The 15,474-nt window shown below is 40.8% G+C and overlaps 1 protein-coding gene across 11 annotated transcripts in view; it reads right to left on the reverse strand.

Annotated features, from left to right (window-relative positions):
* The window catches only part of CLASP1 (cytoplasmic linker associated protein 1), a 184,605-nt gene that overhangs the window by 20,766 nt on the left and 148,365 nt on the right, over nucleotides 1-15,474 (reverse strand). For 4 of the 11 annotated variants that reach the window (XM_087733992.1, XM_087733991.1, XM_087733988.1 and 1 more), the window contains 5 exons: nucleotides 13,313-13,456; nucleotides 11,936-12,042; nucleotides 2,932-3,082; nucleotides 1,614-1,860; nucleotides 651-841 (listed from right to left, as the gene is read on the reverse strand). In XM_087733992.1, coding sequence (XP_087590118.1) covers nucleotides 651-841; nucleotides 1,614-1,860; nucleotides 2,932-3,082; nucleotides 11,936-12,042; nucleotides 13,313-13,456 — 840 coding nt within the window. Of the gene's footprint in view, nucleotides 1-650; nucleotides 845-1,613; nucleotides 1,861-2,931; nucleotides 3,083-6,800; nucleotides 6,918-11,935; nucleotides 12,043-13,312; nucleotides 13,457-15,474 lie in introns of all 11 variants that reach the window. The other 7 variants (XM_087733990.1, XM_087733989.1, XM_087733987.1 and 4 more) reach the window with 3 other exon arrangements.

Below are 15,474 nucleotides of genomic sequence, written 5' to 3' on the forward strand. Positions count from 1 at the left end.
ACTTTACTCTACACTCAGCCTTTGAAGCATGTCCTTCACTATTCATCTGCAAAATTCATGCAGTAGCACAATTCACATGTACTTAGATAAAGCCACCATATCTTCTGATACAGGTGTGATGACGCTATGATTAAGCAGTTTGTTCTTGATGACATTTTTGCAAGAGACAGAGATCCATCCCATGAGATCTAATAGCTTGGATCTTTAAACCACACGGGGCGGGGGGGCGGGAAATTAATCTATTCTAGGGTGCCTTTATTCTCCTTTTTTTGGGAATGGGTATGATATAGTTAAGAGCTTGTAACTTCATCCTAGCTTGGAAGAGAAAAACTTTTGAAATCTTGATAGTTTTTGTACGAGATTAGAAGGTACCTTGTTTTCTGATTCTAGCTCAATTTCCTAGTTATTTGTTACTAACACTCCGGAGGGAAGGGGAAAACTGGGACACTTCAGAGTAGCTTAAAATTCACTATTGAACACACTGAAAATGAAAGCAGAGTCATCAACCTTCAAAAGAAAAAACAAGCAGTGCATCATCACTGATGAGATGCCGTACAAACACAGCAGGTTTCATTTCAACTAGTGTGAAGGAACTATCACCCCAGATGAAGCAGTGTACAGGAGAGTTAAGACAAAAATCTACATCTCACATCTTTGTCTCCAAGCGTTTCCAGCAGCAAGAGCAGAATGGTTTTGAAATGTTCCTCCCAAACTCCGAGATTATCTTCCCTTGTGATCTTTAGCAGTTCCAGGAGAGCTCCTTTCCGCTCCTCCACCCGCTCATTGTGGTTGGAGAGCTCTTTCAGAAGATCAGCCACCAAATCTGAATGGTCGATGGGTACTTCTAGGACAAATGGCAGCAAACCATTTGGGGAAGCGGGGAGGGGGGGTGGGGGGGAGATCAAAGATGCCAAGGTTACTAACCCTCTATAGAACAAAGTGCACAGAACAAGGGGCACCCCAAAAATGCATTAAATTCCAGGTGGCCTAAGTCAAGCAGGCAGGAGAATCCGACTAGCCCACATTTTCACCTGAGTTCATAACACAGCTCATTAATCTGCACATGGCTTCTAACGAACCAGGAAGAGATGACAATTGAATTTCATCCAATAATTACTTCTACAAGACGAGAACTGCCGCAGTTTCTCCCAGACACACACACCCAAAACCACCAATCACACGGATGACCTTTAGATCAACGTACAGTGACTCATCAGCGTACTGCAAGAGAATAAAGCTAAGGTGTAGCATCACTTAAATGAAGGGAAACACTCAGTAACAACAAGCTATTGAGTGAGATGTTTCAGTCAAAGAATGGAAGGTCCCCAAAATAGTGTCCCTGCAGATGCATTTAGATGCTTAAGGGACTAGTTTGTGAGAAAATCTAGGCAAACAAAAATTAAAACTGCAGTATAACATTTTCTCCACAGCCACAGATCAGCTTCTGCTGTTACATGAGAACATAGAGTATTTCGTATCAAGCCTTGACTCAGGTGCAAAGTAATACACAACATATGCATGGGCAGGCATGTATCTGAGAGCACTACCCATACACAAATATACCAGAAACAGAGCAAGCTGCCTGCAGTTTTATGAGATACGCTGATACAAACCATCCCGAAGCTGATCCATGTCATCATCGAACACTGCTTCCTTCAGGGCGGTCTTGTCATAAGTGTTAATTGTGTCGGCATAAGGATAGGGGTTATATTCTCGAGCACGTGGCCCTGAAAAGGAGCGGGGAGGCTGGGTGTTAAGTAGGGAGGTTTTGTTATCTAGAGCCATCCTTCCGCCTTCCACAATGTCACTGCTTCCACGGACATCACTGGTAGGCACAGCGAGGCCACCATCTCGAGACACCTGGGGGATCAGACAGAAAAGACATGAGACTATTCAAATTCTGTGGAAGCTGTAGCTTTTTTGGAGTTCACCCACCAACACGAAGAGGCATAGCATCATTTACATGTACGTAATACTTCAGTAAAACTTAGATGACCACCTCTTTCCTTTCTCTAACTACAACTCTTCCAAAAATATCTCATGATCACAGGGCAAAAAGCTATGCTAACTTTCCTAAATCTAAGTTAATATTGCTACAACTGCACAAGCTGGCAAAGATCATAAACTCTGGAACATGGACCAGTTTGCTAAGAAAGGGAAAGGAAGCAAAAGCAACATCCTCCTTGTGAAACTTTGCAACCCACTGACAGGAGACTGGATGATGCTTAGCAAGCTAACATGAAATGAACAATAGAAGGGTCCCAAAGAAAAATCTCAGACCAAGCATTTTCAGCTTTGAAGGCTAACTTAATCTACTAACCTAAACTTGTTTGTCCAGATAGGAAGCAAAACTGTCATAGAATCCTAGAATATCTCAAGCTGGAAGGGACCCATAAGGATCATTGTTTAAGATTCCCATAAATTTTGAAGTCTATGTATTTAATTAAAACAAATGGCATCTCACGTGGTAGATATTTCTGTAACTATTCATGCAGCATAAGGTATCATGTGACTTGTGCACTCAAAGTGATTATGGGTCCTTCCTATACATGAAATAATAAGCCTGTGAGGGAAACCACTCATGCATTTTAAGAACTAACATTTCCCATTGCAGACATGACTACACACACTCCACGACAAAGCCATCACTGAGCCACGCTGAGCCTGAGGAACACTAGCACTGTTTCCTTCATACATGAGGCTCCTACAGAAACCCAGTGAGCACATTTCACAGGAGGCTAGAGTTCAAAGGGAGCAAGGGACTGCATTAGTGGGACCCCATAATTTAGGTATAAGAAGTTAACAACCAATAAGTCGAAGATACTTGCAAGAATACAGCAGGAATAACTGGATTTTGTACACGAACAATCCAAAGCCAGGTTTGAACACAACATTTTAAAATTTCACCTATCCAGGGATATTAATACTTACAATGTCACAGTCTTTCTTTCCATCACGTTTGATTGGCTCATTCAGGTCCTCTTGACTACGGAAACTAAATTTTTCAATCGCTTCTGTGACTCCACGAAGAGAGCTGTAGATTTCATCAGAATTTAGGTTCTCCGTGTCATAATCCAGCATACTAAAGACCAAACGTATATGAAATGTTACATATGAAACTGAAATCCGCTCTTGACTTAACAAAAACAATGCCAAGTCGAAGACAGATGATTTGGTGTACCTTTTCTAACAGTGACTTGTAACAAAACATGGATGGAATCAAAGCAGACTCTGGGTCTGAGTCTCCCCTCAAACAGGGCTAAATCTAGGAGAGGCTCCACTGCAATCAGTGGTGTTACATTGCTGTAAGTGAGGGAAAATGAGGTCCACTGTTTGTTACATTCCACAGCAGTGAGCGTGCTAGCTTCTGTAAACCAAAAAAAACCCTATCCCCAGCAGGGTAATGGTGTTATTTAAGGAGGAAAATAAAGAAAATCAATCACTATGAGAACTCAAAGGGTTGTGACAGCTGGTGGAAATGAAATCAATGAAATTTAAGGTTCAAATATATCAAATATATTCTATCAATGGATTCAAATGTGATAGATTTAAATGGAAAAGAAAATGTATCTTGATGTAAACCTTAGTCTAACATTTCCCATTTTCATTTATAGAGTAGTAAAACCAAAACCACTTGCATGACGTCTTGATAAAAGATGCATTTCAGTATTGAACCTAAGTTTGGGCATTTTCTCACTCAAATCTGATGCCTTCTTGCAGTCTGTCTGTTGCTTAAAAATTCCTCAGCAGCATAAAGCCACACAAGTTTTTGGATTCCTTGAGGAGTTATCCAAAATTAAGTTCCATGAAAAAATGCCTGGCGTGTAAGGGCAGATGATATGAAAAGATGTGGCTAAGAAGAGAAGCTCCTACAAGCTTGGAGAAAATGAAAAGTCATTATTGGCAGGGCTTTGCTTTATCTAGGAGGAGAAGTTGAGTTTGCACGACAATCAATTTTCCAAGAGAGATTTAATGAAGCAACCCAGTAACTGAGAACAAATTCTCTGGGGGTATCTCGGATCAAGAAGCAAATAAACCAAAAGAATTTGAGACATTTACATCAAGTTGTTTGTCAATAAATGGCAAGAAGTGGCTCCCTACGGGGGGTGAATTACTATTTCTTAACAGTTGGGGAAGGATGACAGGATGGGCTTGGAGGAGGACAGCTGAACAAAGAGCTGTGATCCTTTTCCACAAAAGAAAAGATTCCCTGTGAGGTGGATGGGAAAAAAATAAAAACCAGAAAATCCCTTCTGAATCCTGGGTACACAGCTATTATTTTCAATAGAACTAGAAGTAGAATGTTAAATATCTAGAACCACTACTTTTTTTTCCTGGAAGAAATTCAGGAACTTCAGACAGAGGATAAGATTGGTGCTGCCCGATTCCTTCGGGACTAACACACTGAAAATAGCCATAATCCCTGGCTCCCAAGCAACGCGCTCGCTCTACGATCACACAAGCATCAGCACCATGTATTCTGGCAAAGAAACCAAAGAACAACTCCCCAACTTTAAACAGTGTCTGTCAGGCCAGGAAGAAGGAGAAACCACTTAAAGAACAGACCAAGACCAGGAAACAAGGGCTATTTATAAACATACAGAAGTTGAAGTATTTAGGGCTTTTCAGATAGCTGAATGACACTAATGCACTGTGATGGCTTTCCAGACAAAAGTGAAGGTGGTTTTTAGATTCTTTATAAGTGTCCGGCAGGGATAGGACAACCTTTGTTTCATATGATCTCAAAAATACTAATTTTGAGCTCAAGCACGTTTAATTCATAGGTCTTAAGGGATTCCTCATACAATATTTAAGTGAGGAATGAAACCACCATTCGAGAAGGTACACATATGACTATACCCATGTACCCACACCGAGAGAGGACATGATTTACCAAAGGTCACACAATGAAATCCATGGCAAAAAACCCAAGAAATAATCACAGATATACTGACACTAAATCTTCAGCTAAAATCATTGCTTCTTTCCTCAGAGATGAATTTTGCTCTACACTGCTACCAAAGAATAGATCAAAGTACAGGCTCTGCAATGCTAAAGGACTAAGGCAATTTCTCAACAAAGAGCCACCGATCTGATCTATTTTTCAAAGCACGAAACCACATTTTAATAAAAATCTAAAGAATCCAGTGATTTCATATGTCAAGAGTAAGCCTGTGTAGGAGATCACATTATGGCTGTGTCCTACATGAACGAAAACTCTACATGTGAACACACATGTCTATTGACAGTATGTGAGCTGGAATACTTCACAGACAACATGATGGGGGGAATGAAAAACTAAAATGGAACTACACCCACCTTTCAGGAAAAAAAAAAGGCACAAAAGGGGAAAAAAAATTTGACCCATGCAGAAAACTAGAGGAAAGTCACAGGATGAATAAGAAGTGAGTAGAGATGAGCAGCGTTTAGGGATGTCACAACATTATTTTCCATCTTCTGCTGCACTAAGACAATGCAGCTCTCTACAGGTTTATCAAAACACAATTTGGCAGCTTTCCAGTCTGACATAAAACACATTTTACTTCCATAAACTATTATTCAGTTTCCAATCCAAACTGTGCATAAGTAATCAACAGTGTAGCATCCTCAAGCAGTACACAGTAACCCAGTTCCTTGCACTTTCAGGCTCTGGGCTGGAATATACGTCAAATTATTCCAAACCTTGGTGTCAGCTAATGAAAGGAGGAAAAAAGTTCTCAACTATTTTACCTCCAAAAACTAACACGGATCTCTTCCGCAGATATCTTAGTGTCCTAGAAGAGTAAGAACATTGATTTAAAGTTTTAATTCTGCAGGTATTCACAGAGGTATGGACTACAGGATTCAATTTTCTCTCTCAGAGAAAATCTGTCACAGATTCCCAGATTTTGAGCACTCAAAGAACAATTTGTTTGCTGTTCTTTCAATAGTTTCTCATTAGGAACTTCTTGATTCAAGGACAGACTATATTATAGTCCTTCCTCAGGTAATACATGTATTTAAATCAGGAGAAACCATATCTACAGAAAACCTGTTGTCAGGGTATAAACTTAAAAAAAATCCAAGGACTTTAACAGAGAGGTCTGACAAATTAAATTTGTATTCAGAAGGGTTTTTTGAATAAAACCAGTATACAGCTTTAGTCCACTATACTGACTGAAGATCTGTATGCAGATTGGAACAAAATGTGAGGGCACAGGAGGAGGAAGAGACGTCAAAATTAATGATCGGTAACCTCTAAATCTTGTGGTAAGGACAATTTTAATTTCAATACTACAAATTTCTAAAATGTTCCACAGTCACAGTGTGCAAGCAGCTGGTGAAATCATACATGCAAGCTTCATCCTCATTGTTCTATGGATATTCACTGCTGCAGATGTGAAATCACTGCTGAGCTGTATTTGCCTGTTTGAAAGTACTCATGTGTCACTTGCACAGTATAGCCAAGTTGAAAGACCTTGCCCATGCTATAACGCAACCAGTGCCTGCCAAAAGTGCTCACCAACTGTGTTCTGCGTTGGAAGCCAACTGTGAAATGTACACCCATTCAGGAACTTGGTGGGGAGGAAGGGTCTGGCTAAATCCCCTTTTTTTTCCCCCACTTGCATGCTGCATTTTCCCCAAGCAGCAAGCAAGCGGCTGCCTGCCACCTCCACTCTCTGAAAGCCATCATCATCTCTTTTCCTTTTCCAACCAAAGCCTCTGCAAATCATTTCCCACGTTTGAACAAATCCCACAGTGTGGAAGGTAAATAATACTGTGACACCTCAGACAAGTTGGTTTAACAGGTAGCTTGTTACCTGGGAGAGTAAGAGCGTCTGAAAGTCTTGTGGGAAGGAGCAGTGGGGATGGAGTTAGGCTGAGAAAGGGGAGGGGGGTGCTTCGACAGCCCATCTGCACTCCAACCCCAGAACCGACTGCCGTGATCAGAAGAGAAACGAAAGAGAGAAAAAACAGAGAAAGGAGAGGGAAAAAAAAAAAGAAACTATAATCTGAGTGGCTTAGTGCTGTCATGCTGCCTTGGAGAGAGAGAAAAAAATTAATAGAAACAAAATTAAACAAGAATACTCCATTGAGCCTCACAAGTCATTGTTTTGGCCTTTATTATTCATTTCCACTTTTATTCCTAACATCATGATATGGTTCATACAAAAATAGTCCCTGCTTGTACTAACCAGTACATTTTACAAATGGATATACCCTCTATAAACAACTCTTAAAATGCTCTAAGTAAACAATACCTGACCACACATCTGTATGCAAACTCTAAGCAGGTATTTGCGAGCAACAGGATTTCCCTGGAAGAAAGGAAAGTTGGAGTTGATTTTTTTATCAGACACCCAAAGGTAGCTTGTCAAGTTTGGCTCCTGGTGCCTCTGTAAGAGCCTGCAATCAGGCCCTACACAATCAGCAAACCTTTGCTTGGCTTAAGACCTGATCCTATTTCACCAGATTCAAACTGATCCTAAATATGCAGCAAGTGAAAGTCAGTTTAGAGTGTAAATGTATCACGTACACTGGGGACTTGGCCCAGGTCTCAGCAGACAAACCTGGAAAGACTGGATGAAACCAGCCTCTAAGGTGATTCAGATCTCATCATACTTCAACAAGCTCCTTCTGGTTACTGTTTGATCCTGCACCTTTGGGTCAAGGCATCCATCCCTGTGCCAATTTGTCTAACCTTTGCTTTTGTTCTGTTCCCTTCATGGTACATGGATTTTCAAAATCATCTTCTAAATGAGAATATAGATGCTTCAGCTGGTGGAGTATTCAGGACACCACTTTGTTTCTATTAAGTTTAAGTACAGTGCCTCAGAAAGTCACATTTGTGTATACACAAGTGAAAGATCAGAAGTGGCAAACAAGTCAAGAATTGCTCCAGTGCAAACAGCAGCAAAGCCAGTTGAAAACTCCTCTGAAGAGTGGTGTCAAGAAATTCACTCATTAACCAGCAATCAAAAGCTAGAGCTATTACATGCAACTATTACAGAAATACACCAAGACACCCAGACTGCTGATCAGAAGTCTCACAGCTCAGGTCTCACCCACCTGCGAACACGCCACCAAACAATGCAGGCTTGTCCTTGTTGTGTAAGGTGGATGGCTTATTTTAATTCTTTTTCCATGCTCTGCCTTGCTCAACTTAATACTGAAACTGTCAAATTTTATTTTTATTGGTATTTTCTATTGTCAGTGAAAAAACAAGCACATAAACTTACATAGCCAAATAAAATTGTTAGCCTTTTATTTTGATGCATTTCCTCTAGAGATCTTTGAAGGACTAAATTTGGGTTTTTTTTAATAATTGGAACTACGCACAGGTTTCTGGGCTACTAATAAAGGCAGAAAGAGTAGGGCAAACCTATTCATTTTATATTCCTTCAAATATTCCTGCAGAATTCTAGGTGAAAATTCACAACCTGAATGTAACATTTGAGTTTACAGGAGTTCATTTGCCATTCAGAACACTATTCCTACACTGGAGGACTTCACAATTCAGTATTTTCCTTGTTGTCATACTACATCATTTACTAAATTTTCTCTGTCCAACACAAACTCAAGCCATTCATCTGAGCATTGCCCAGGAAACATTCTTTCCTCTCAGTCAGAAGTCTGGGGTTTTTCCTATTATTTTCAGTCTTTCCTAGTGCCCTCCCCTGCTTTTCTTCTTCAGAAAACACCTCTTTCCTCCATAACTCCTCTCCCCCAAAACTAAAGCTGTCAAGACAAAAAAAGCAGGTACAAATGCAGAAGTAACTCACAGATGCAGTGGATATGTTCTAGTGATCATGAAGCAGAACTGGATGGAACAAATGACAGCAGAAGGAAGGACTCTGCCCAAGGCCCTGGAAGCACCCTCTGAGAGTTACCCTTCTGAAGACACTAACATCAGGGCATACTTAAGCAGATGTTATCATCTGCATAGGCAAACTAGCTGTTTGCATCAGCAAAGTCCAGTTCAACCAAAACATTCAAAATCTATCCAGAGCGCGCAAATACACGTACACACAAATACACACACACAAAAAATAAAAGATCAGTCATCTAGAATTCAGTTGTGATGGCAATAATATGGGAGAAGTAATGTGACCTAAGGGCAACAGCATACATACATGCTATAGAAAGTCAGTATCAATGAAGCCTTGCTGATTCATATTTAGGATATTGTTCACAAACCATTAGTAATATGGGAGAGCAGCTATGCTTAGCAGCATTTCTATATTCCTACAGGACCCAAACTATCCTTTTGGCACATATCCCAGCCTCAAAAACATATACCTCTCCAGATATGATTCCTCCAATTTGTGCATCAAGAAAAAATTCAAAGCAAAGTACAATCTTCAAAACCACTGCACTCAGGCTGCCTGTATGAGACACAGGCATGGACAAGGTAAGCAGAGCCCGCACATGGAGCACCCCAGGAAGCAACGGGCAAACACAACCTTGGTACAACCCTTTGGCAATGGGTCCCATAAAAACGTAAAGCCAAGCCTAGTTTCAGAGGAGGGCTACACAGAGAAACTGTGGGAATCTTTATCCTTTCACACTGCTATCAGAATGACTTGGGTGTGCTCAATTTCCGAGTTTATAGAGAGAAAAGTGACATTTTGCACCACTGATGAATAGCAAATGACAAGCATTTGTAATGGAAACACAACACAGAAGCATCTACACCAACAACTGCAATCCTGCAGTGTAGCCTACTTCCCGAAATCTGTTAGCACATCTTCCAAAGCCTTTTTTCTGAAAGAAGGACGACCACATGTACTCTTCAGAAACAGAGGTAAATTCTCCCTTGTTCTGTTGGGACCATGCTCAAGCTGTGCTACACAAGACATTTTCTAGAAGGATGCAGGCCATCAGAGCATCAGAAGCTACTGCCACTGATTTGCAGTACTTGCCACCACCTTTTCTGCAAATGGTAAAAATCTGCGGCTACTGTTACTGCTCAGGTCACTCACCAAAAAAAGTAGAACTTCTCCCCTGAATATTTTAAAGGGCTTTTACAGCAGCTTCCACCTTCACCTATCATTGAAGAATAACTTTTACACATCACTCTTGAATAACTAAATCCAGCAAGGAAGCAGGACACACTTCTTGAAAAGACATCTAAAGTTTTGGATCAACATCTCCAAGAACTCCACAGAAAATTGAAGGAATGGTCGTTTCCCAAAGGAAAGTCCTGGACCTCTGCACCAGTGGCAGTTTTGGTCTTGACAACTTAATGGCAGAATGCTCTGGAATTACACACCCTCTCTAACTATTCCTTGAGAACATATCACATGGGAAAAAACCCGTCAAGTTCCTAAACCCAAAATGCTAGAAAACCACAGCAAAGTATGAAGTGTACACTGAATGCTTTAATCAATATTTCGATATGTGCATTCTGACATCAAGAGGTGAGAAGAATGCAAAGACAAACTGAAAAGCAGTGCATGAAGTGGCAAAACACAGTTGTGTCCCAATGGCAAAACCCAAAAAGCATGGTAAAAGGTCATGGATTTTTTAAAATAGGTGCCACATGCAAACGTGGCCAGCAAAGCCAAAACGTAACCACAGGAAGACATCTCAGTTTATAATTTCCCATGACAGATATCAGGAGGGCAACAACGCTCAAACTAGTCAAAAAGGAAGCAACATGGTTGGAACCATTCCCCTGAAACTCTACCACTTAATTTCTTAATGAAACCTTTGTTGAAAAAAATCATAATAGGCAACTCGACCTTGGCTTGCAACCTCTGTCTAGTTTTGGATTACAGCAGATTTAGGGGTCACAAAGATGTATTTAGGTATCAAAAACTTTCTCAGGAAACCCCATGTGCTCCTCATATGCTGCTGGAATTAGTATAACTACTCATCAAAGGCTAAAAGCCTGTGTTTTTCCTGACACATGGGAACTTACATGTCTAAGCATCCCTCCAGACAGGGTTCAGCAAGTCACAACAGGGCCGATCAACAGATTTTAGTGTAAATTACTATACTGGACTTCGAACTGCCATCCTCACCCAACATGTTTCCTTCTGTCTCCTCTGTGACAAAGGGAAGTGACCTCCCATGGAGAGGGAGGGCAGGCAGACAAGAGCAGCAGCTTTTAAGCTTTCCCAGCATGAATCAAAGCTTGTCCAGGTAACAACCTAATACTTTCCTCCAATATTTCTATGGTCCCAGAGCATACTGTTTACATTCCTATCTCCTCTGCTCTAAGTTTTTATGGTGCGAAACGTGTACATTCCCAATATCCAAGAGTCCATGTTTGCTCAATAAAAGGTTTTGGAGTGGACCAATGTATTCTAGGGTAGCATCTGCAGCTTCAGCAAAACACCTGGTTGCAATAGACCTGCTGCCCAAAGGATCAGGCCACTATTCTGCTGGTGAGCAGCCAGGAGGGTGATTTGAGAGGTATTCAGCATTAAACACAATCACCACCTCTGCTTGTTCTGCATCCTCACAAAGCATAAGAGGGGAACAGGAGATTCAGTACTTCTCTCAGCAGCACAAGCACTGTACTACAGTCAGATGAATTACTGATCACAAGGGCACACCTAAAAAGTAGACACAATCTGAAACCCTTGACCTGAAAGTCATCATATACTTTGTGATATATGCAACCTCAACAAGACCTCATTTCTAATGCTGCCATTTAACATCACCTTCATTGAACCCACAAAACTGATTCTGGAGAAGGCCTAGTTATGAAAGAAAATTAATATTATAAGAAAAGACATTAAGATTACACAGATAACATGAGGACTGGAACACTGGAATCAATCACCAACCGTGTATTAACATGTTCAAACCCTGTTCCTTTGGAGCAATCTACTGTAAACTTTTGGTCTTGTTTTTGCTTTCAAAGTGAGTCATATTCTGCAAATGCACACGCAGTGTTGAAATCCTTTAATATTTTGCAAGTGGTTTAATTAGCCTTCCACATTACCTTGGAGACAGTCCACCATGGGAACAGTTGGTAGGTGAAGTTAAGGGGCTGGTTCTGCTGCTGGAGTGCCGGGAAGGAGTCCGACCAAGGGTATTGCTGGGGGAACCCTGGCACAGAAGCAGGAAGACAGGGATTAGCAATGTGTTGCAATGCACAGGCAGGAGTACACAACAACAGGTCCAAATATTGCCTTTGTTTGCGCTAGACGAACTTAGTGCAGTTTTGTTTCTGTCTCTTGACCTAAAAAATCTGCAGCTATGGTTAACAGTCATTAACATGTTCTTGAAGGTACTGCTCTGAGGACAAAGAAAGCACATGTGCGCTTTTCTACAGTCCACCGACCCTGCAATTTTAACTACGCAACACATACGGCCTGCAAATATTGCCAGAGAAATGGTTTATCAGTCCACCAGGTTACCCAGCTTCTCAGATACTATTTTCCAGGCTCCAAAGTATGCAGACCATTACCCTGGCAATTTAGCAATTTAATTATGCAGCTATTTTCCGCATTGTCTAAAACATTCTGATTATGCTTGTCAGGAGCATAAGCAAGCAATCTAACTTATCATTTTTCCACTGGCCTGCACAATTATTTATACCACAGCAAAATGAGTAGAAATTGCTCGCAATTCTGACTCTCTTCACATAAGATCGAAGGTACTAGAGAATCCTATCCATTTCCCTGGAAGCCTAATGCTGCAGTTCTAGCTCACACACAAGTCTATTTGTCCCTATGGAAGTGCAAAGCTAGGAGGGTTCAAATTCCAGCAAGTTTCACAAGACTTCCGCATAAAAAAAAGGCAAAAATACCCTAATCCTTGCTGCTCTGGGGGAAAAAGAAGTTTAGAAGCACACTTAAATCCTCTACTAACATATTCCTTCAGAGAAATAAAAATATGTAACAGTTTCATGTAAAACCAAACATAAGGTAATAGGTGTAGACTGAGGAGACCTTGTAGGTCACATCAAAGATCCTGCAAGCTTCTTAGTAGACAATATATCTGTTATTAAACTACTTTCAATAGTAGTGGTAAGCCCATAAAACCTGTGGTATCAGGATCTCTGTTTTAGCCAAAAGGTCGTTACTGGCAGGATTTTCAAAAGCACCAACTTGAAAGCACAAACCCCACCAACTTTCACGCGTTTCTCAGTAATGCTTTTTTTAAAATCTGTACTGGTTATGACTACGTTAAATTTAAAAATAACTGAGTTTTTTGTTTTAACGGTGCCTATAAAAGCAACAAACAGAAGCCGCTGTTGCCATATTGCTTCAAGACAACAGCTACAGATAATTCGTGCTACTGAACATTTGCAACCGCTTATCAGTGAGCTGCTGTCTTTGGGGCTCTGCTGTTTGCAAGAACAAGGGCCTCTCACCACACTGGTGTTACTGGAGTTCTTGAGGTGGTTGTGCAGAAGCTTGGTAGCACCATCCTGGAATGTTTTTGGCAAGGCACCAAGTAACATGGTAAACTCGGGAGTATTCAATTCAAAGAGAGAAATCAGGACTATTTGTGCTGCCTGAAAAGAAGAAGAAAGAAAAGACCATCAGTTTTTATTCTTTGAAAAGCGTATGCATTCTGTTGGTAATGATCCTTATGGTAAATATGTGTTTCATCCAAAAAGCAGATTCCCGTACTAGACAAACTTTTGAGATATTCCTTGTGAAGTGTCATAAGGAATTGCTCACTGCTATAGTTAACTTTTTAGTTCTTAAGAGTTTACAATATACTTTCGCATTTATATCGGTAACTTCTCAGATGTGAAGTGTACAGCTCTTCACAGCTAGTGAGAAAATCTTACCATCGTCCTGTCCAGCACGTATTTCAGTTGAACAAGTTACTGCAAAAATTAACAGGAAACAAATAAACCCAGAAGCTCAGATAAGTATGAAGAACCAAGGACTGCAATTTGTCATTCCCATGCTTTCTATTATTTTAAGTGCAAATGGGACTAGTTCTCTTCCCACCCAACCTCTCCTCTTCCTAAGGAACTGACAAGTTTGTTTCATCAGACAGACAATCTCTGCTTCTGTTTTCCCACCTCTCCTTGCAAGTCTCACCACTGAGGCTGTTTCAGCAACAGAAGACTCTCCATCTCAAGTGGAAGATCTACTGGGATGGTGATAACCACCTTTCTCTCATCCATGGACAGGCTAAACCCCACCAGAGTCCCCAAATTTAATGAGTGAAACCAGGGTACCACTGAAACAATTGAGAATTTTACCATTAATTTCACTGGACAGGGTTTGTCCTATCTGCCTGGAAGAACAGCCGCCGGAACAGGATCTCCACTAACTCTATTAGCAAACATACAGCTCTGCGTATCCTGAACTAAGACAATGTGGCTTAGGCTCACAAAGTAAGAAGCAAAGCTACACATGCTTTTATTTTGGAACAGCATACATATAGGCTTAGGAAGAGCAGACACTTGTGTCTGACCCTTTTGGGAACTTTCTAAAACTTCCTAAAAATGAAAGAGAATGTTAAAAAGGGTAAAAATATAATACACTGCTGTGGCGATAACTGTACATTCATTGCTCTCATCAATTCAAAGAAGGAGTTTTTAGTATGTAATGCGTTTGTGAAGTTGCAATAATTAAGCGTATCTGCAGTTCCCTGTGAAGTGGAATCCTTTAGCAGATGATGAACTTGGGTACACAAAACCCCTTTCATAGTGGAGGGGAATCAAAGTACCTCATTGTTTCAGTGTACAAATCGCAATTCAAGCTATACTGTTCCTTCTGCTATCAGCCCCAGTTTGCAGTAACACAGCTTTGTATATAAAAACATTTTCCATCCATGAAAGTTTGGTAACATCCTTTTTATATGGCCAACAAAGAAACTGAGGCACACCACACTCAATGGGCTTCCAAGGAGCGCAGCAAACAACAGGTCTTCACATTCTTCATTCCAGATGGATCATGCTGCCTCCTGTCAAAACTCTCACTGACTTGAACAGAAACACAGCATGTCGTTATTCACTTCACACTAAAGATCTAAGGGTGAAAGAAGTGGGGAGATAATTTTCCCTGTGGCTTTCTTAACTCCATACTCTACCCTCCTCTGACCTGAAGTTTTGGGCAAGTCTGCCCTGAAGCCTGCCTGGTATCCAACAAGGACGTGTATTTCTGTCCATTTTGATCCAAGAACTTTTAAGTTTTCACCAGCATAGTATTTTCTGTAATAAAAATATTACTGCAAACAAGAGATCTCAGAACAACAATCAGCATGTTGAGCTGAATGCAAAGTGCCAAGTCATGCCAAAGTTCATTCCTGTTTGTGAATGGCATGCATAACCCGGATGGTTAGGAAGTGGACATGCAGATCTTCTGTGTCAGAACAAGCAGATCTCATATTCATTGAGATAAAAAATCAGGAAAATTGATCAAGAAGGTTTCCCAGGTTGAGAGATTGCTCAGACTAGAATATCTGGAAGATATCAACTGGTAAGTCAGGAGCTGCCTAAGGTACAGTGAGGCGGGAAAGGATTAAAGATACCTTTGTCCCACTATCTCCCATCGATGGGTTAGAAATAAA

This window comes from Nipponia nippon, unplaced genomic scaffold, assembly GCF_047370975.1.
Source record: "Nipponia nippon isolate SJK-2023a ecotype South Korea unplaced genomic scaffold, ASM4737097v1 scaffold_5, whole genome shotgun sequence".
NCBI lineage: Eukaryota > Metazoa > Chordata > Aves > Pelecaniformes > Threskiornithidae > Nipponia > Nipponia nippon.